Source organism: Lingula anatina, chromosome 9, assembly GCF_051362555.1.
Source record: "Lingula anatina isolate TDL-2025a chromosome 9, LinAna3.0, whole genome shotgun sequence".
Taxonomy (NCBI): Eukaryota; Metazoa; Brachiopoda; class Lingulata; order Lingulida; family Lingulidae; genus Lingula; species Lingula anatina.
Genome location: NC_141775.1, coordinates 11,100,247 through 11,120,853, shown reverse-complemented (window position 1 = coordinate 11,120,853; position 20,607 = coordinate 11,100,247). Strand labels below are relative to the sequence as shown.

Sequence of the window (20,607 nt, the reverse complement as noted above, 5' to 3'; positions counted from 1 at the left end):
TCTAAATATCTGTGGGAATGGTCTCTAATAGATTTTAGTAAAAAGAGCATATGCTGCCAACACCACTTAAGACAGAACTTTATATTTTAGGTTGCGGCGTTAAGAACACGTTCTACTTCAGGCGTCGTCATCTATAGTCACCTTTTCACAGTGAGATCAGGGGGCCATTCAGAAAAAGAATAGGCGAGTGCTAGCTGGTCCACGGCTTAAATATGGCGGACCTACATGAAAGGACGACCGCTTAATCCTGTAATGGTCTCTCTGCCTCTCACACGCCTTTCCACGCGCCGTCCCTGCAGGGACACAGTAATTAAATCTCGGCTCAGTTAAACCGGTAGAGGGACGACGCGTGGAAAGGCGTGTGAGAGGCGGGGAGACAATTAAAGGTGCTCTTCCTTTCATATAGGTCCGCCATATTTAGGTCGTGGCCTAGCTAGCAATCGGCTCTTCTCATTCTGAATGGCCCCTATTATTGTATCTATAAAGCAAACGCACGCCACCTCATTTGACCTGCTACCCAACTGACTGGTTATCCCACCAGGTAAATAGAACGCCCTGTTTACTCTCTGAGTTCAATGCCTTTTACAACAAACCTATACGCATCAAGTGATTTTTATACGTGTGCGCTAATATCCCAGGTATAACTCATTGCTGTATAATACACTGTACGGGTGTAATCACCTCAGCTTAAAATAGCTCAGTCGATGTGTTGACCTCTTCTGCATCAGTCATGTATTGTACGGCATAATACACAAAAAAATTGTCTAACCTCAAAGGCAATTTGCTTTTCTTTTTTACAAAAGACCATACACCTTACAGGTGTGTATTGTTATAAACAGTGCTTTTTCTTTCAAATATCTAACATGGTTCATGGTACAGAGAATACAGGAGGTGAAAATATCCACACTTTAAATAATAATAAACCGGGATCCATACAGTTTTTCTTGAGTGGCTTACGATGCACATTGTAGGTTGCAACTTAAGAGGGCTTACATAAAGTTTTTTTTTTTAATATATCGATATCTGTCTCTACCCGCAATCACTTTTATACGAGGGCAGTTTATATCTGTGAGGTTGACAAACAAGATCCAAGGAAGGTTAAAACAGTTCTGATTCTGGCAACGAGTATGACATGAAAACTTGCTAAGCCTGGAAGACAGGTGAGTAAAGGAGGGCGTTGTCGCCGTAGTATTCACCTTGCAAAGATGGCGTAGGTCACCATTTCTGTCGAAATTACTCGCTTTAGTTTGTTTTTTAGATAAGATGATCGACACGCCTTTACCAGAATCACGTCTCGACACATATTCCGTGCATTTTCGACCTTTAATACCTTTGTTACCAGCTGATGTTTTTATTCCCGCACTTGTGCTATTCATAAAACGTGTCGCGGGGAGCATGTCCTTATCCCGCCCGTAAGTCCGTATGTCTGTCTCCTCTTAGACCATTAGAGTTAGGTACGGAGAACTTTGGAGATTAAAAGGTATATCACAAGGGATGGGCGTGGGTCCTGCGTAATTTTAGTACGACTGGGGGTTGAGGTTGTCCCCGGGGAAGGATTATTCTGTTTTTTTACATTGACCTAATTTCCTTCATCTTCTCTTAGAGCCATTCATGCGAGGGACTTGAAACGTTGGGGACAGTTAAACCTATCTTCTTTTAAAATAAACTCTTCTGAATCATAGTTTTTCTGGGGGCGGGGCTGTCCCCAAGGGTGGATGATTCTATTTTTCATATTGCAATGTCCGATATCTTCTCTTTTTTTCGATTAAATGTTGAAACTCTGGGGATTGATAGACCTTCATATTTGTGTCATCGAGCATGTAAAGTGTACTGTGACGGGGCGACGGGGGGGGGGGGGGGGGGTAGTTGCTGGCGGTGACTGGTTCGGTCTTTTTTTCTCACATAAAGAAATTCCAGCGGTATTTTTAAATAGCCACGCACGAAGGCAGATTTTTCACTTTGTTATTTCTGTATTTATTATCAACAGTCGGGACCCAAGCAGCTGCACAGATCTGTTTCCATGGATTGGCGTCCCTTGGGATAAACTGATTTTGTGATTAAATTTATATTATTTACAACTTAAATTTTTTGCATGGGTTTATCAATACATGATATTACAAGCAACAGTAATCGCTTTATGACGTTTGTTTTATACTAAGGAACGCTATTTAGGACCTTAGGACCCCAGGAGTGGGAATGTCTCTGGGGTGGGATGGATGTGTATTTTTTTTATACTAATATAATTCTTTCACCAATACCTTTAAACATCCCTGCAGGAAGATGGGCTTTATTTTATATTGTCGTTGAGTTCTTTATTATCAATAATCAAGTCACAGTCAGTGTCATAGATATGTAGGGAGTGGGGTCACCTGAGGGTAAGGGACGATTCCCAGGCTCTATCGTACTAACTTTGGATCGATCTATCTCCGAAGGGAATCTCGCTTAATTGCAATCAATTTAAGCGGCTTATATGTCTTTCGCGCCTACTGAAGCTGCTAAGGGGTAATTAATTGTCGTTTAGCAGCTTTAGTAGGCGTTCCAATGTTGAAAAAAACATTTTGGTTCTGATTTATGAAAATTCCATAAAATATGACCTCTTGTAACCTCTGACCCATTATCAATGAACCTTGCCTAATTGTCACCCATCTTTCACTTATGAAGTTAAATGTCCCATCCCTTGCTTCCATAATGATATATGATACATTGATATATCTTTTACCGTCCTGATATTCTAAACACTTTCTTTCCCCTACCCCCATCTGAAAAAAAGTACTTGCTGCTGGTGGGGTGGGGTTGTATAAGGTGTGATAGCACAAAAAAGCTACCAGATTGAGAATGCTATCACACATATTTGGACACTAGAGAAATACCTAGGCCCTGCTAAATATCACTATGAGAATTCATCCCTTTTTTGATACTGACAAAGTGTTCGGTTCATGGCCTATATTCCCCAATGTTTGATACGGGGTTGCACGTGGACCCCCTGTTCCCACCCAGAATAGCATATCCAGCATCAACCTGTCAATAAAAATATAACATTTTTAGATTAACCATACTCTAATATTATCCTTATTACAATGAACTAAAATTCGAAGCCCCTAAGCTCACAATTCCACTATCTGATGCCAATAGATTAAGTTCGATATCTCTATCGTTATCCATTATGACTTTAGTACCAAATTATTTTTTGCAGTAAAGATCATCCCATTGGAATAGTACCAGTTTTTAAGAGGAAACAACATCCCGACTTAGGACCAAGACAGCAGAAAAGAAATAAATGGACCACGGGAGCTACTAAGTTCACGCGCCATTTGACAGTTTGAAGGCTGTGTGCATGACGGATACATATTCTTCACGGTGACGTCATATCTACATTATGACGTCATACTTTTCAAGGCAACAAGTCATTGGTGCACTTTGGGAGATAATAACATAAAGCCTGTGATACTGCATAAAAGATACTTTATCTGTTGTCTAAATACATAACGCACATTCAAAAAGTTAAGTTAATATCTCGATTATCGACGTTTTATTTTTTTTAAATGATGTCTCCAAAGGCCTCTATGGTGGTTTGCATAATAATCACAACTTGGAATTTCAATCATCATCTATGATTGGGACATTTAAACATTGCTCGACTGAAAAGAAATAGACTTTGAGTTCAATTTATGATTCCAGAGTTTAATGAAAATGGCGTCATTGAAGGAAGGCATTATGGTTACCATGTTGATTTGTATAATGATCACAGCATCTACCTTCATCATCATGTATGACATGGACGTTACAAACATGACTCGACTGAAAAAATACATTTATGTACCTTCCATATTCAGGAACAATGAAAGAGAGTTCACTATAGGAATGAACACAAAAAAGATATCGATCGGCATCGGTTGTGCTGTCAGTACCAAAGCATTTAATATATCGTCAGTTTTGTCCACACTTCCAGTTTTTACAACGTTGATGCCAAGTTTCTGTGAGACAGTTTCGAAAGGCTACTCCTATCATTTCTACATTAGCTACGATTACACGGATGCTTTCTTCAAAGATCAAAATTCGCGAGATAGTTTCAAGGCTAAATTTATGGACATGGTCAAAAAGCTTTGCTCATCGTCTATTCCTATATATCTGCATTTTGTTCGCTGCCCATGCAAAGGAGCTCCAGCACATGCTCAGAATTATGCAATGATAGCGGCGTACAGTGACTCAATCGACTACCTTTACCGAATTAATGATGACACGAAAATGGTGACAAAGTCATGGACTGAAACATTCATCGCTGAACTCTCCAAGTTCATTCCACCAAATGTTGGCGTTGTCGGACCAAATCACCAAGGAGGAAATACAGCTATTATGACGTATGATTTCGTTCACAGGACACATATTGAAATATTTGAGTTTCATTACCCTGCTGTTTTTACGGGCTGGTTTGCCGACGATTGGATAACAGCGGTTTATAAACCAAATAGATCAAAGAAAATTGCTAATGTAAGGGTTATACACACTATGGCAGTGGGCACCAGATATAACGTGAGAGCAGATTTGGCAACAAAAGTAAAAGGTCAGGTGGAACACGACAAAAAGACATTGGACTCATGGTTAAAGAAGAACAAACTGTGATGTGTGCTGAAACTTCAACGTACAATTTTCAAGAACGGATTTACAGGTTTAAAAATATGAATCAATGATAACTGCAGCTCATCATTGAAATGGAGCAGGATAACATGGCATTCGCGTCAGAATAATTTCCTTATTTACTATAGTGCTTTAGGAGGTCCTCTAGGAAATAGGTTCAAAATCCCAAAGGATCCTATTATATAAAACAAATTGGTCCTATGTCTTAATGGATAAATATAAGTTAATTGGTTAATTTGTTTGTGTGGCATGAACAGAGGATGTCTTATATCAAGGCACATGTTATGATACTTACAGGTGTGGCAAATGAGATATAGTTGTATTTCATTATCTTTGATTTGTAAAATACATCTGAGGATGATACTTTTAATGATGTTTAATGTTTAAAGAAAAGACATGTAGACTGATTTAGTAACATTTACTAAAGAAATGTTAAGTTAAGGTGGGCTTCATTTGTTAGTGCGTTATTTTAATTATCTAGATTTTATACAGATTATAGGAAAAATTCTTCCCTTTAATGTTTTGTTGACCTTTTGGGAAAATATCTGCATTTTCTGAAGGATAACTTTGGGGAATTTTTTTATAGCTGTGCCTGCAAATAGAGCAAAGTTTTGCTATTAATTTACACTTTTCTTTGTAATTTATGTGTGTGTGTGTGTGTGTGTGTGTGTGTGACAAAAAGAAATAAAAAAGCAGTTAAAATAACTGCTGTTTTTTATTTCTTTTTGTCACATATATGTTTACTCGTACAGGAAACACACACACACACACACACAGACACACGTCCGCAATACTGGGTAACAACAATGGGTTATTATCATTGAAATACTTAAGCACCAAAATTCTGCATCGATCTTCAGAAAAGAAATGAGTCAATGAACCAGTGGGCTGGTCCACAACGTCCGATATAGCAAAATTACATCAAATAACAGCTGGCACAATTTTAACTGCAGTTAGCTAGTGTCACTAAAGATATAATCCGCTGCGCGCTTGAAGCTGTTGAACAAAAGGATGGTTCGCTACCGGAGACCGTTTGTTTACATAAGTTCTCTAAGGGGGCGTGCCTACCCAGGCGACCAGGGGATTAGGGTAGTCACTATATGCCGTCAACAATCGTTTAGCGACCCTATATATATATACACTGATGCTCATAAGTTAAGCAACACTTTCTTATTTCTCAAATTTCTCAGCAACCAACCTTTTCATTGAGGCAAAATGTGTACAGTAGCTAGAAATGTCTCTCGTTCTTTCTTTGCACTAGTGGACCGTGACATTTGAGTACTATTTACTGCTGGGCAGGTAGAATATGCAATAGGGGTGCCACTTGCGAAAAACAAAGTTTTGGCATGCCATGCGGAGCTTCCAGTTTGGCTAGTTTCATGGGCAAAATTTGTAATATTGTACCAACCAATGATTAGATGAAGACTCAACTAGGTAATCATATGGCAAATTATAGGAAGCCATCATGCTGGGATGCCAGAGAGGTAGATTGCAAGGCAACAGAGAGTAGCATCAAGTCAAGTGTCCAAGATGGTAGCAAAATGGCGCCAAACTAATCATATATTAGACAAGCCTCTTTCTGGTAGAGTTGGAAGATGTTTGGTTCGACTACGCCACCAGAACAGGTTAATGTCGGCCAAACAACCAAGAAAAAATGGCCTGGATTAAAAAGAGTTCGAGTCAGTAGGCAGACAGTCAACAAGCATCTTTTAGAAGCTGAAATTCCATCTAAAAGACCTCGTAAAAAGCCACCAAAAGACACAATCAGATAAGACTGGCATATGCCAGATGCCGAGAAAAATGGAATCTCAAGACTGGGTGAAGGGTCCTGTGGACTGACGAGAGCAGATTCACTTTGATATATGCAGATGGTCGGCTAGGAGTCTGGAGAGGTCCAAACCAAGCGTTTCAGGATGATTGTGTTCACCAACGTATTCAGGGTGGCGGAATATCCGTCTTAGTATGGTGCGCTTTCTCATATGATGGAAAATTGCCACTGTACGTCATGCAAGGGAGATAAAATCGTTAACGATACAGAGACTAAATACCATTGGGGCGCATGCAATCAAACATTCAAGCAAATCCAGGAAGAAATATCATTTTGGTGCAGGGTAATTCTCCCATCCGTAAAGCACGGCCCGTGCAAATCGATGTGCAACAGCATGGTATCCCAAATTCGGATGGCCCTGCATATTCGCCAATTCTCATCGAACTGAACATGCTAAAGATATGATTGACAGAGTAAATGAGAGACAATCTCCAGTAGGAAAGATAAGAAAGCTCCAGCAGGCAGTAATTTAGGAATGGAACCGGCTCATAATGCAAGATTGACAAAATTTGGTGGCAAATTGCAGGGGACATTGTGTTCAAAACCAGGGAAGGCACATCCAATATTTATTGGATAATAGACGATTAATCATTTATTATCTACAGTCTTCTTTTATTAAAACTAATTCTTAGATGATTGAACTTTATTCTGTCGTGGTAAGCTGTTTTAATCACCACGCACTTTTTGCTGTGTGGGCATACTTTTTAGACACATGGTTTTGCATTTTTTGGTACCGTTTGGTTTATAAAGTTATTTTGATTATTACAATAAGCTATGTGGCGTATTTCATTAACAGAAATATTCAATTTGAATAGGTTATTTATAAAATACGAAAGAGATATGCATTATTCCACTAACAAATGAAATAATGATCATGATAGAATAAACTTTTGAAAAAAATCTGGCTGTTGCTTAACTTATGAGCAGATCAGTATATACACGTCCGCAATAGTGGGTAACAACAATGGGTTATCATCATTGAAAGTCTTTCAACATATTCCTATGTGTTTGATTACATTGTGGATGCTATTATGAGAAAGGGAATAGATTTGTCTTATTATAACAGACAATTTTGTGTTTTCAAACAGTGTTGTGTATTTAAAGCTTTTTTTGAAAATTAAAATTCTAAGCCGCAAATGACAATAAAACAGCGCTAAATATGGGACACAGACAAACCAGTCTGTCTTGCAGCTGTGTTGTCATGCTTTTTGTCATATCATGCTTTTTACGTCATACACACTGGAAAACAAAAATTGCTCTTCGTGTGTATATATAAATATATATAAATCAAGCCTAATTGGTGTTCTCTTATCATCGCCGTAAGTTCAATTGATATCACCCCAGTCCATTTTAATTAGACTTAAATTCCCAGCTGTTTAAATATTCGAGATTTGGGACACGAAATGAAAACTGAAAATACTTCGCTACTTAAGTGAAACTTTCATAGCATTATAAGATGTTAGGACATGAAATGTGTATATGTACCTAAGGATGGGTTAAGATTTTTTTCCTTTTTATTTCATGTTATCTTCCAGTAAACTTCACTGCTCAAAACCACCCCTTACATTCTACTGGATACTCATTCCAGAATTAATTTATAAGTGAGAAATGTTTCTGATATTGTGCTTATTCTTTTTTTAATTGCTTTTAACAAATTGCTTATTTTGCCACGGGATGTTATCGTCACTTTTTCAATAATGTACAGGCCTCATAAACGATTATTGTCGAATGCTATTTTAACAAATTGCTTATTTCCCCACAGGGTATTAGCAAATGTACTAGTAGTGTCACTTTTTCAGTAATGTACAGGCCTTATAAACGATTAACGTCGTTTGCTACCTCGAGCAGTAAATTTGGGAGCGCGAATTCCCAAATTAATTACTCATGCCACGATAAATATATAGACCTAAAATTAGAATATACGAATACAGCGTTAGAGCGGTTCGCGTGTCGTAACGCTGTGCTTTTGACTACTAATTTTACTTTCCGAAAATCGGGTACCCTATTTAGGCATTTGTGGCATGAATCTGAGGTTTGACTTCGCCCATGCCTAATCCATTTATAATGCCTGGAAGGTGAAAGGTGCGTTCAGGTTTGAGATGAACCTACCCTAATTAATGTCTTCCTGGCATCGTCTGATGACCACTTTAATTCCTTAGTTTTTTCCATAACTGCAGTGTGCTGAAGTTAAATCATATCCTTTGGGAGAAAAGATATATTTGTTATTGCACCTGTGTAGAGGACATAATTTAAGGGCTCAGACAACTAAATTACTGGCAAATCTATATGTTTGAAACTGAACACAATTTATGCATCTATAGTGAAGATGGTATAGATGTGAAAATGCAGCACAATAGATATCAATCTCACCTATAACAGTTTGTGCGAAATCTCACCCGTTTAAAGGCAAGTGGTGCGCTCGAGACATTTTAAATAACAAAAAGAAAAAAAGCACATTTCCCTTTACCAGTAAGGTTTACCCTATGCTAACCTTTTTCATTGAATATAATTTTCAATGTGCACGCTCGCAATTGAAATCCACTAGTTTTTATCTCCATTAAGTGAATGACTCAAACCTAGAAAATCGGAAGTTAAGAGGATTATGGACTGTTATTCTGTGAATAGTTTTGAATGACTTATACCTCTCGGTATTAAAGAAAATTTGTTTTTATACAGTGATCTAACTTGGAAGTCATAACAGCAAGGACAAAAGATTTTTGAATGTCGGCGTTACTTATGCATTCTAAGGTGTAAAAACGACATGCACACATGTCCCTGGCCAGTAGTTTAAAAAAAGATGTCTTCTCTTAACACGCTTCCCCTTGTCTCCAACGTACTCGAATAATCACCAGCTTTTCTACATGTTATTGTTCGCCACAAGGAGGCGTTTTAATCTGTTCATCTGATTGCATTCAGCAAGAATTCCCGTAGAGTTAAATCGGTCTACGTGGAATAATAGTTCCATTTGGAATGTGCCCTTACATCTTAGAAAGAGCTACGTCAGATACCGTTTCGATATATTAAAGTCTGAATTGGGAAGGATATGTAGCCTTGAAGGACATGTAGACAATATGACTGGGAAACTTTCAGTGTATTTTTAAATCAAATTGTCAGTTATCCAATGCTTTTGCCCAGGTGTTGTTGGTTAAATATAAATCCGTTTTTTTTTTTTTTCAGTTCTTTTTCATACCCAGATTTGTGATACTTGGGTGTGATACTGGTTAAACATACACTGTACTTGGAATTGATTATGATGATTTTATACTTTTTAGCAGCTGGCAGATAAGACCATTCAAATTTATTATTATTTTTTGTTGTTGTTGATCAATGATAAAAGAATAGTTCTTTGGTTCATTCAAGTTTTATTAACATGTAAAATTCATTCAAGATTACATACTTCACAAAGATATCAATGTGAACTGACAGGAACCATTACATCTATTTCAATATAAGTCACTGTATATGACCAAGACAAGATAATGTTCACATGCAATACAGTTTTACTCACATGTAGTCTCATTTCATCAGAAATATAGTCTCTTGCCATGACATATGTTGGCTTGCAATAAGCCACTGAACTTTACATACAGTTCCATGCAACATATAATACACATTGAACCTTACATACAATTCCATACAACATATGATACACATTGCCACCTGTAGATATTGCCGTGCTGTAAATACAGGACCAGGTCAAAATTGAAAAAAAAAATTGACCAACTTTTCCATTTACAAACACAAATAGCAGATTATGTTTTCCAAAAAAATCTAAAAAAATATTTTACAGATATTTCCTGAATCAAACTAACTACAGTTAAAAAGTTTCATCTTCATAGATCATGTATCGAGCTGTTCTGCAATTGACAAACTAATCCATGTTGAATTCTAAACATAAGCCAAACAAACTATCATGTGTCTCGTGGGATCCGAAAAGTTAATTCTGCCCTAAATACCCCAAAACCTTGCCTCAACATTTCCCCTGACCAAAGCACCGTAACATTTTCAAGTGATGCCCTCCAACAAACTAACAAAGCGCGGGGGTAAAGATGGTCATAGCTCGGTTTCTTTGATTGTTGGTACTTGTTCTTGTTTATTATGTCTGTGTCTGGCTACACAAGTGTAGCGTGTCGTTGATTTTTCTTTGTTTCTTACGTTGGTAAGTGTGTACAAATAGGGGTTGATAGCGGAATTCAACGGCATCACGAACACGGCTACCCAGCTTGACACTTGTGGTGCAATTGACACGTTGGCCATACTTAGAAACCCTAACAAGGTAACCGGGCCCCAGCATGCACAATCTGTTAGTAAAATAATGGACACTTTTTTCAAAAAAATTACTTCACCAAAACCCTCACGTCCAGATTGCTGTTGAGTCTTAAAAACGCTTTTTATTATACATATATACGCCCCTGCCACGTAGACAAAAGCGAAAAGAGAGGTAAATAAAAACATGGCGTACGCGTACTCACGACCACCAAAGTATACTCTGCTTATTGTAAAGGGTATACACACAGAATTATGACCATAGAATTTCTCGAAATATCCATTTTCGACACAAGGAATGATACTTGCGATAAAGCAAAAGGCCCACCCAACTGACACTAAAACGGACGCTCTTTTCATTCCAATTTTTCGAAACGACATGCAGAACACAATGGCTATTATTCTGTCTGTTGTAATCAAAACTAATATCAGCATAGACATCAATGTTGAAAGCATGGTAAGGAACCCCGCAGTCTTGCATAACACACTATCTGTCCAGACCTCGGCATGAACAAAATACTCCCCACGGTAGAGAGTGTCAACCGTGGCGATTATGATCAAATATACACCCATAAGAAAATCAGAAACTGAGAGGTTAACTATGAAAAATATTTGAGGGGTCATTTTGTTTTCACATAGTCTGTTCACAAAAACAAAAAGGTTCCCAACCAAACTAAGAATCCCCATAATCCAGACAGAGACTTGTAAGATCTTATCGTAAAGCAAATCAGAGCATGAGGAAAATTCGTCAGGTTTAGGTAAACATTCGTTTACTTTCCCAACAGCGAGACAACAGATTCCAAACCTGTCTGTTATTAATGTTTTAGCTGAAAAATTTACGAAAACTTCAGTTTCGACAAAGATTCCCTCATTCCCAGACATATCAACTGCATCCAATTTGGGCAAACCATGAAAAGCACCATCCTTTATCGTGGACATTTTGTTGAAACTTATATTCAGATTTTTTAACGAGTCTAAGCCTTTAAATGTATGTGCATGAATGGTCTTGATATGAAGCATACTAAGGTCTAAAGCACTTAGGTTTGAAACACCATCAAATGTGCCTGGGGAAATTTTAGTTAATGGGTTTCCACTTTAGTCGAGTAGCCAGAACGCTAACCCTGCAATGTTTTTTCCTGTAAACTTTTTTTGCTGAAATGCATTCTTTAGGTTGAGAGAAGCAAAATTAGCTTGGTTGCTATTTCCGAGACCTTGAGCATTTTTCAATATGGCCGTCAATTTATGGGGAAAAATAGAAAAACGACCAGAAGTCGCCGGGTAAACTTCATTGACAGCTTTTTTGAACGTGTATCCAGCCAGGAGAGCACAACAGTGCTAGTGAATACACTTAAGCCCGTTACATATAGCAAAAAAGCCAAAATGGCCGTCAAAACATATGACAGAAAGTAAAAAAAGGTTCAAAATAAGTTCGTTTTTTTGCAAATTTAGTCTTATTAAAAACATATCCGCCTTTTCTATTTCTGTCCATTATGATAATTTGTTAGTCAAGATCATAAACTCTCAGAAAGTGCTTATTTGACATTAATCAGATGGTGGCAGACGGTGCCATCTCCTGAGAGTCCATTTCCACTCCGACGAGCCCCATAGTCAAAGCTTGCTATGTTATATCTTGCAAGCTTTTTAAAAATAAATTATTTCATCTGGGTTACAAAACTCAGAGAAGCTTATAAGCTTGACTTTATTTGCCAGTTGATACAAACGAGATATTGATAATTTTTCAAAATTTAAGATGGCCGTCAATTTGTTATATGAATAGCGAGAGCCATACATTCAAATAAAAATTTTAATGCTTCACTCCATTGCATATTTATGTTTATATCCATGCAAAGTGCGATCATTTATTTCATTTTTGCAAGTTATTTTAATAAAAATGGCCACCAAAACATAATGGAAGGGAAAAGAAACAACTGTAAAACTACAAGGCTTTTAACTGAAATAGACTTTAACTGGAACAAATATAAATACATATATAAAGTAAAAAACGATATACCTGCATTCAAGACATAGCACACAATAAAACATATTTTTAGGTTAAATGATACGAAAAACGAAAACCAATATGTCCGTCAATGCTACTCTATGATCAAACAAAACATTGATTGCGGATATCTCAGTCCTGACAACTAGTTTATCATTCTAAATCAAAAATTACATTGTGGATGATTTAATAAAAGGCATTATCGTTCTAGTATGTGTGAACTAAATCAGTTTGAAATAAAAAAAGGCGTCAAATCGTTTTTCTTCGGATGGATTATTCTTATCCTTTTTTTGTAGACTTTTAAAATATTTTAACACCTATGGGCTAAGGCATTTTTGTTGTTTAATAATGAATTTTATTATAAATAATCCAAGCAGGGGTATACAAACCCAGCGGTTAGGGCCCATGAGGTCAGCTATTCTTGACAACGTGACATAGTTCGGGGATATGCGAGGGCTACCCATCGACATCATGTATTTGAAATGTTATTTTTGCCAATATATACTTACAGATAATGGAAGCTTTGATAAAGGAATGTATGCATTTTCTACTTGTATTTTAGATATAATTATTCATTGTGGATTTATTGATGACTTAGTGCTTGGGTAGTTAAGATTATGATGAGTTGTCATATTGCCATGGTTCATTGCACATGGGTAAGCTTTTTTTTTTTTTTGCAAAAATGGACCAAATACACATTGAGCAATACTCAGTGGGCATCCGCACATTTTGAGGATTGGTTTTGGAGGCCTATAAAGTCCCAAAAAGGCCACCCATGTTGTTTGTTCAGTGAACGGAATCATGCCATGTCTATCATGTAGCAACGTACATCTCTGGGCACTGGGTGTGAGGGGAGTCTGATTTGAGCTATAATGTATGGGCTGTTCCCACCCCACAATCAGGAACCTGATTGAATGCCACAACATGCCAGGCTCTGTTAGCGATATACCGCAGCCTTGGCGAGATAGTGTCAACTCCAGGCCAGGATCGCTACATCAGGTTGCATCAGCTGCGGGACCAATTTCGCCATGCCAGTCGTACAGCACAAGAAGCACCCGGCAGGAACAACAACCGGAGCAGCAGCCCCACTATGCGTCGATGCTTGCTGACGGTCAACCGATGGTGGTCGTTGATGGCAACATACCAGCAACTGCTCGTCACTACATAGATCAGAATCTGCAACCTCACATGACCTCATTCATGCAGCAGAAAACTGATATCACCGTTTCCCAACAGGACAAGACCCGTTCACATTCGGCACAAATGATCCAAGTGTATCTGGAGTCCAAAGGTTGGATGTCCTACCCCGGGCTGAAATAGGATTCCGCACGACACCATCCCATCTAGATTGCCCAAGCATGCGCCAACAGATCTCCGCCTGCATCGAAGCAAGCGGAGATCGTACCCGCTATTGACCGTTGTGACTCTGTGTTGGGCTGGTACCATTTTTGTTTTGAAACTATTCATGAAACTTAAGATTTTTGGTTCCGTATACCAATGTCCTAAGCAAATGATTTATATGAAAATAATCCAGTTTAGTGCTTCAAAATAACAATTATTTTGAAAAATATGGCCTCCAAGATTTTAATGGCTGTCAGTATATAACCAAAAGATTTGTAAGATGTTTTGTTTATTGACTCCTTAAAATGTAAAGTGAAAAAAGTGCAGTAATAAGAAAAATTAGAAATGGTGTTATGTACTGATGAATATTCTTACACGTGCCAATCTCAATAAAAAGAATGGGAAGTTTTAAAGCTACATTTTATGTACATACTGAAAAAGTTATGATAAAGATATAAAATCAAAATATTAAAGTATGATCAATATCAAAACAAAAACGAAAAAAAATTATAAGGTTAATACTTTGACAAAAGTTAAATTAAATTACATTCCCCTCCCCACCTCCCGTCCCCAACAACGGACTTGGTTGGACTCCATGAAAATATGAGTCCCGACTTTGGACTCCCTGTGCCCAAATCCCTGTAGAACCCCCTTTTGGCCCTTGATAAACTTTTCATCAGATTGAGCCTGTATCAAAAAGAGAACTTACGTAATGGTAAGCTCTATCAATGATCCTCTTTTATAGAGTCTTAGTATAACTGTACCTTTCAAGTACACTTTGTCAATAAATAAAAGGGTTTGATATATATTATACGCCGAATTATCAGTTTAAAACGTAATTTAACTGATTTTTTTACCTTTTTGGGCATGTTTTAGTGGTCATTTGAAATGCGGAATACCATGCTCTTTAAACCCGACTCTTTGCTATGTTACATAATTATTTATTTATAATATAATGATATTATAATATTTTTTACTATTGATGGCCATCTTGAATTTAGAAAATTGATCAATGTTCCAAAGCTAGCCATTGCCAAGAGAGCCCAAATTAAATTGGCTTTTATACCCCCAAAGTGTTAAATTCTTTTAAAATATTCAGGGAATAACATTCTAAGTATTTGACTATGGGACCCGGAGAAGGAGCAAACAGACTCTTGGGGGGTTACTGAACTGTCAGATAAGCTTATTCCAAGAGTTTCGGGTCATGACTAACAAAATATTATAATTAACATAAATATAAAAAGGGGATATGGTTTTTATAAAAATAAATATGCAAAAAACAAACTGATTCTGCAGCTTTTATATTTTTCTGCCTTATGTTTTGACGGCCATTTTGGTTTTTTGCTTAGTGGTATGTGATTGAGCGTATTCACTAGTACTATAGTGCTCTCCTGATAGGATACACATTCAAAAAAGCTGTCAATAAAGTTTACCCGGCGACTTCTGGTCGTTTTTCTATTTTTCGTCATAAATTGACGGCCATATTGAAAAATGCTCAAGGTCTCGGAAATAGCAACGAAGCTAATTTTGCTTCTCTCGGCCTTAAGAATGCATTTCAGCAAAAAAAGTTTACAGGAAAGAACATTGCAGGGTTCGACTATTGGGCCTATGGGAGTGGCGACTCGACTACTTAGCAACAAGGTTTTCAAATTAAACAAACCATTGAAGGCACTTGCTTGCAGAGAGGACAATTTGTTTCTCCGTAGGTCCAACTCTATCAAGTTACTTAAATGAATTAATGCCATGATAGGAATGATATCGATTTCATTTGAACTGACATTAAGTTTTACAAGCAAATTATATCTTGCAAACGTTACGTTTGTTAAATGAAGTTTGTTGTCCCCAAAAGCAAGGCCTCTGGTGAATGGCGAAATATTGGGCACCTTAGATGCATTTCCTCCCGTGCAGTCTACGTAATACCCACTACAGACACAGTTCATGGGGCATGTCTTTATGTCACAGAACCTTTCGTCGTCATCAGAAAATTTGCAGTTGACCACACCATTACATACCTCACTCTGATGCAGACATTGCCGTTCTCCTTTACACCTGAAACCACCGGGACATGTGTAATTAGCACAACCAGTCTCGTCCTCTCCTCGTGGACAGTCTTTCTCCCCGTCGCACACTTGCCGCAGTGGGACACAATACGAGTCAGGGCACTTGTACATGTGTGGACACTGAAAGCTGGCGCAGTTTTGTAAATGTTCAAATCCTCTGCATGTTTGAAATCGTTCGTGCTTGATTTTGTCGTGAACACATGCCAGATGGCGATCAATACACCGAACGTGTTCGGGTGCGCATCTTATTTCATTAGCATTCGAACAATAAGGCAGAGATAAAGAGCGTGACCAGTCTTTAATAAGAGAAATTGGGCACTTTGATAATATGTACATATTTAGTGGAATCATTGAAAGTGACTCATCCTCTTGTGTCACCCCAAAGCAATCCGGATGGCGATCGTCCACATTTTGAGGAGCTAAACATTTGCCAGAGTAACACTTTTCACAGGGGCACAGAATTTTGGGAATTTCGTCAGATCCGTCTGAGCAGTCTTTAAAGAAGTTGCACTTGTCTTTCTCGTTGATACATTCCCCATTCTGGCATCTGTACTGCCCTGTTTTACACGGCGGATAGACACAAAAATTCTCGTCATCAGTTCCATTAAGGCAGTCGTTGACGTGATTACATACTTTACTAATTGGGATACATGTGCCATCGGAACAACTGAAAGTGTGTTGTCCACACGTACAATTCTTCTCATCTTCTACTTCAGCGCAGTCCGCGATCCCATCACAAACATTAACACTAGATATACAGCTGCCATCTTGACATCTAAACTTGTGTTGTGAACAGTTGAAAATGTTGCGTTTCGAACCTATCTCACAAAGAGCCAAGAGCGACTCACGGTGGTCAACGCGTGGGCATAGTCCTTCCATGTCATCTATGAACAAATGGTGAGCATACATAAGCCTTCTGCATATGTTTTCTGGGGACTTCACCCACACAGCTAAGATATTTGAGAGTGGTCTTGATTTATTTTTATCCAAACTTGTCGGAGATATCCAAGTGAGTTCTTTGCCCCAAATACTGATGTACTGAAGAATATCTCGGTCCTTGTGTAAAGTGCTGTTAAAGGGGGCTAAATCTCCACCCAGGGACCTACATGCCTCCACAGCTGCGCTATAGGTGAGGTTAGTGCCTGACGGTAAGGACCAATATTGTGGGTGATAATGGGGCACATACTTCGTTCTGTGCCCAACATGTTCTACGGCTTCAATTTGGGCAAGAGTGTATAAAAGCACACAACGCCCCGCTATATACACCCAACCCTCTGGACAGTAGGTTTCATGGAGCGTATACCACTGGGATGCTGTAGAATCCATTAGCGATGATTTGGAAGCGGCTATAGTTGACTTCTTTTTTGATACTGAGGCTGCAGGCTTTTTACAGATGGCGGTCATACAGCAGATTGGTTGGTGACACGGGACTTTGGCCCAGTTCCCCCAGCGTGGTTTCCCGTGAGATGGAGATTTTAGAAATGCCATCATAATGACACAGTCGCGCTCATCGCCTTGGACCGGCTGCAGAATATCTTTCGTGACAATTATTTCCAGTAAAAAAGGAATCTTAATTGAATTGAATCCATACATTTTTGGGCCGTACCATTCACTGTATACAAACGCTCCCCCATCCGTCCAGTTGTAGTGCTGTAAGATGAATTGGATATAATTCATTGGGAAATGAAGAGAGGAGAGATGTGATGCAACCATCACATGGAAGGACCACACTCACACAAACACACAATACAGATGGACGTTAATGACTCGATCTTTTCAATGTGGAAAATTTAATCAATCTTCCAGTAAAATAATTTTGGAATCATTGAAAGTGTGTAGTTTTTACTGTATACACAGAAAGGAACTGTAATTTAGTCTGCTTTTCATTCTTATTTTATTTTATGTATAATTATTATTATTATTATTATTTTTGCTACCAGTCAATAGGAATGTTCTATCTAATTCAAGGAATATGAGTTTACAAATACGGTGTTCGTAAACTTCACAACTTATTCCATTGAAAAGTTCGAGCCCTTATGGTAAACTATGTGTATCTTTTAAAAGATTGGTGTTCAAAAGTTAAAAATCTGAAAAACTTACCTGGTCTGTAGATTTAAGTCCTATATAGATTGCGCTGCTATGGTAGAAAGGAGAACATGAACCCCATCTATATAACTTTTCAAAGCTATTCAGAATTCTACCCAGAAAGCGAGCTTCACGGCGTGTTTGTATGCTAACTAGATGTCCTGAATCTCTCTCACACTCGGTCTCAGCTTTGGTCCACGTGACTGATTCTTCATAATGCCTTAACAGATAACAGTTCCCCTCAAAAAGGGTGTATCCCGGGTGGCATGAAAACGGTTCCACCGTTTTGCGGGAAACAGCTTTGTACTCAGCACATACGTCGTATTGCACTGCGCCGTCACACGGTGACCATTCGATGCTCATTTGGTCGTAATTTCCACGAAGGGATGTAAATTGCTTAGAACTATTCATGTTATGGGTATGCAATTTCACCTCACTGTATTCTGTCACGTCATAAAAAGTAAGAGTTCCGCAAAGGACATTAAGGTCTTTTGCAAGTGTTATTTGCAAGATGTAATCAGCAGGAGCGGTCAAATAAAACTTACAGCCTGCCGTCAAATTACCGCGGTTGATTCTGAACCAACCTTCATACGGAGATGTAACCACATGTGTGCACGGCAATTTGCGATCTTCACAATCTTCCACCACATCTATATCAGCCTTCAACCCTGTGGCACTGACATCTAGATCGCTACTAAATATAACCTCAACTGAACCTTTAAAGCACAGTTGAACATTTAGAATACTAGGTTCGGAAAAAGTATATGAGCCACACACTGCTCCCCATAACGTTTGTACATCTTTATCTTGGTAGTATCTAGGGCCTGGACGAGAAATAATCACCACGTAATCTTTGTCGCATCCTCCTGAAAGTTCTAGGTCAAATTTAGTGAAGCGAATATTAGCCCACTTATAATCTGGTACCTTGATCTTTTCAGTTACAGTTACCTCATTTGGATAGGTAGATCCTTCTTGTGGCACAACAAATTTAATGCAAGATACTGGTTGGTAGCCGAGTATAGCAAATGCCAGGAGGATGTGGAAGTAAAAGTGTCCGTTTAGTGTCCATCTGTCCATCGCTTGACCATCTCCAGCTGACGATGTATGTCCTAACATTGTGTGAAATGAATGGTTTTCTATTAATCCTCAACGAAAACTCTAATCCATGAGTGTGCACGCGCGTGTTTTTCTACCCTACACTGTAAAAACAGTGTTTAGCATTTAAAGACATACCGTGTAGCTATTAAGTCCCCGGTCACTTTAACAGCCCACGCACTACAGCTAGTGCGCAAGCCCTCGACAGTGTTAATGATAGGGGGATTACGATAGACAGCGCAAGTCGCTCACAGCGGGAGTCACTGTCGCCGCTGTTAAGCCGGTAATTTAGTCTTTAACTCGACTAAACATGTTTTGCTTTGTAACTTGCGTCCTTCAGTCTTGCTGTTGCGGAAGCGCCGGCGGGACACATCTCCACCTATTTATCCCGACTCTCGACTTTAAAAGTATTATTGGTTTTGATTTTATCAAAGTCTTATTATATCAGAAAACCTGCATATTTTCATACGTTAAGAGAGTTATAGAAACTGTAGAAAAAGCTACACGTACATCAGGGATAGAAAACAAAACCTTGCAGCACTATAACCTATTATTCATCACCAGAAGTTCCTGTTTCACTTTTTTCTCCCAAATTACAAAGTCTGATGACAACTGAAAGGTTTTAGCCATACCTCAGGGCAGTGAGAGATAGTCTGGATTTGATTAAAAGTAATAAAAGTATATTTTGAAGATTTTTCCTAACCTTCGGCAATTTCCGCAAAGCTTCGGCATGCGCAGCAATACAGAGCTGTCGATATCAGCGTGAGAGAATAATAGAATTAGTGGAACAACGGTTAACGTCGTTGCATACTCAGTAGTTACACGATCGACGAAAATAGTGACAGCATTGGTTTTAATACACCGTAGATGAGAAATGTTTGACAGTTGAATTGACGAAAGTAGATGTTGAATTTATGACAGGATCGTTTAAACTTGAAACTGAATCGATGGGAAGGCAGTGAATCGACGAAACATAACTGAATCGACGACATGAATTTTTGCCCTTTTGGCCGCCCATAGACATTTCCATTGTTCCTTTGAACACGCAAAAGTCTTCACCAGGAAGCAGATAACACTTACGTCAACATACTTGCTTTGTAATAACCACCAAGGGGAAGAAACAAAAGCCTCATAAGGTGTCGTTCTTTACACTGTAAAAGATGTTAATTTCCTGCTTCTATATTGTTTGCCAATGAATCATTATGACAAAATTGTAGGGTTGCCAGATCACTCGCGCTTCATTCAATTCTCCATATCTGCCCTGCAGCCTGGGATGAGTGATACTTGACTGACCTTTG

At 38.5% G+C, this 20,607-nt stretch overlaps 3 protein-coding genes across 3 annotated transcripts; 1 reads left to right on the top strand and 2 right to left on the bottom strand.

Annotated features, from left to right (window-relative positions):
• The first annotated feature begins 440 nt into the window (after positions 1–440).
• Positions 441–7,701, top strand: LOC106153087 (uncharacterized). The gene is made up of 2 exons (XM_013526879.3): positions 441–1,160; positions 3,194–7,701. The coding sequence occupies exon 2, from the start codon at positions 3,685–3,687 to the stop codon at positions 4,618–4,620; it is 936 nt and encodes a 311-aa protein (XP_013382333.2). The 5' UTR covers positions 441–1,160; positions 3,194–3,684; the 3' UTR covers positions 4,621–7,701.
• A 2,815-nt stretch (positions 7,702–10,516) lies between these two features.
• LOC147759903 (G protein-coupled receptor GRL101-like) lies at positions 10,517–11,792 on the bottom strand. The gene has a single exon (XM_086995600.1). The coding sequence runs from the start codon at positions 11,747–11,749 to the stop codon at positions 10,517–10,519; it is 1,233 nt and encodes a 410-aa protein (XP_086851726.1). The 5' UTR covers positions 11,750–11,792.
• A 3,591-nt stretch (positions 11,793–15,383) lies between these two features.
• On the bottom strand, positions 15,384–20,125 carry LOC147759902 (uncharacterized). The gene is made up of 3 exons (XM_086995598.1): positions 18,230–20,125; positions 15,700–17,779; positions 15,384–15,460 (listed from the first exon to the last, which is right to left on the bottom strand). The coding sequence occupies exons 1-3, from the start codon at positions 19,328–19,330 to the stop codon at positions 15,384–15,386; spliced, it is 3,258 nt and encodes a 1,085-aa protein (XP_086851724.1). The 5' UTR covers positions 19,331–20,125.
• Between the last annotated feature and the right edge of the window lie 482 nt (positions 20,126–20,607).

Coding starts and splice junctions, on each gene's coding strand:
- LOC106153087 (XM_013526879.3), top strand. CDS start 3,685: ATGAAAATGGCGTCATTGAAGGAAGGCATTATGGTTACCATGTTGATT.
- LOC147759903 (XM_086995600.1), bottom strand. CDS start 11,749: ATGCTTCATATCAAGACCATTCATGCACATACATTTAAAGGCTTAGAC.
- LOC147759902 (XM_086995598.1), bottom strand. CDS start 19,330: ATGTTAGGACATACATCGTCAGCTGGAGATGGTCAAGCGATGGACAGA. Junction 17,780..18,229: donor GACTTAAATCTACAGACCAG/GTAAGTTTTTCA, acceptor TTCATCTTACAG/CACTACAACTGGACGGATGG. Junction 15,461..15,699: donor TTTGAAAACCTTGTTGCTAA/GTAGTCGAGTCG, acceptor GTATCCTATCAG/GAGAGCACTATAGTACTAGT.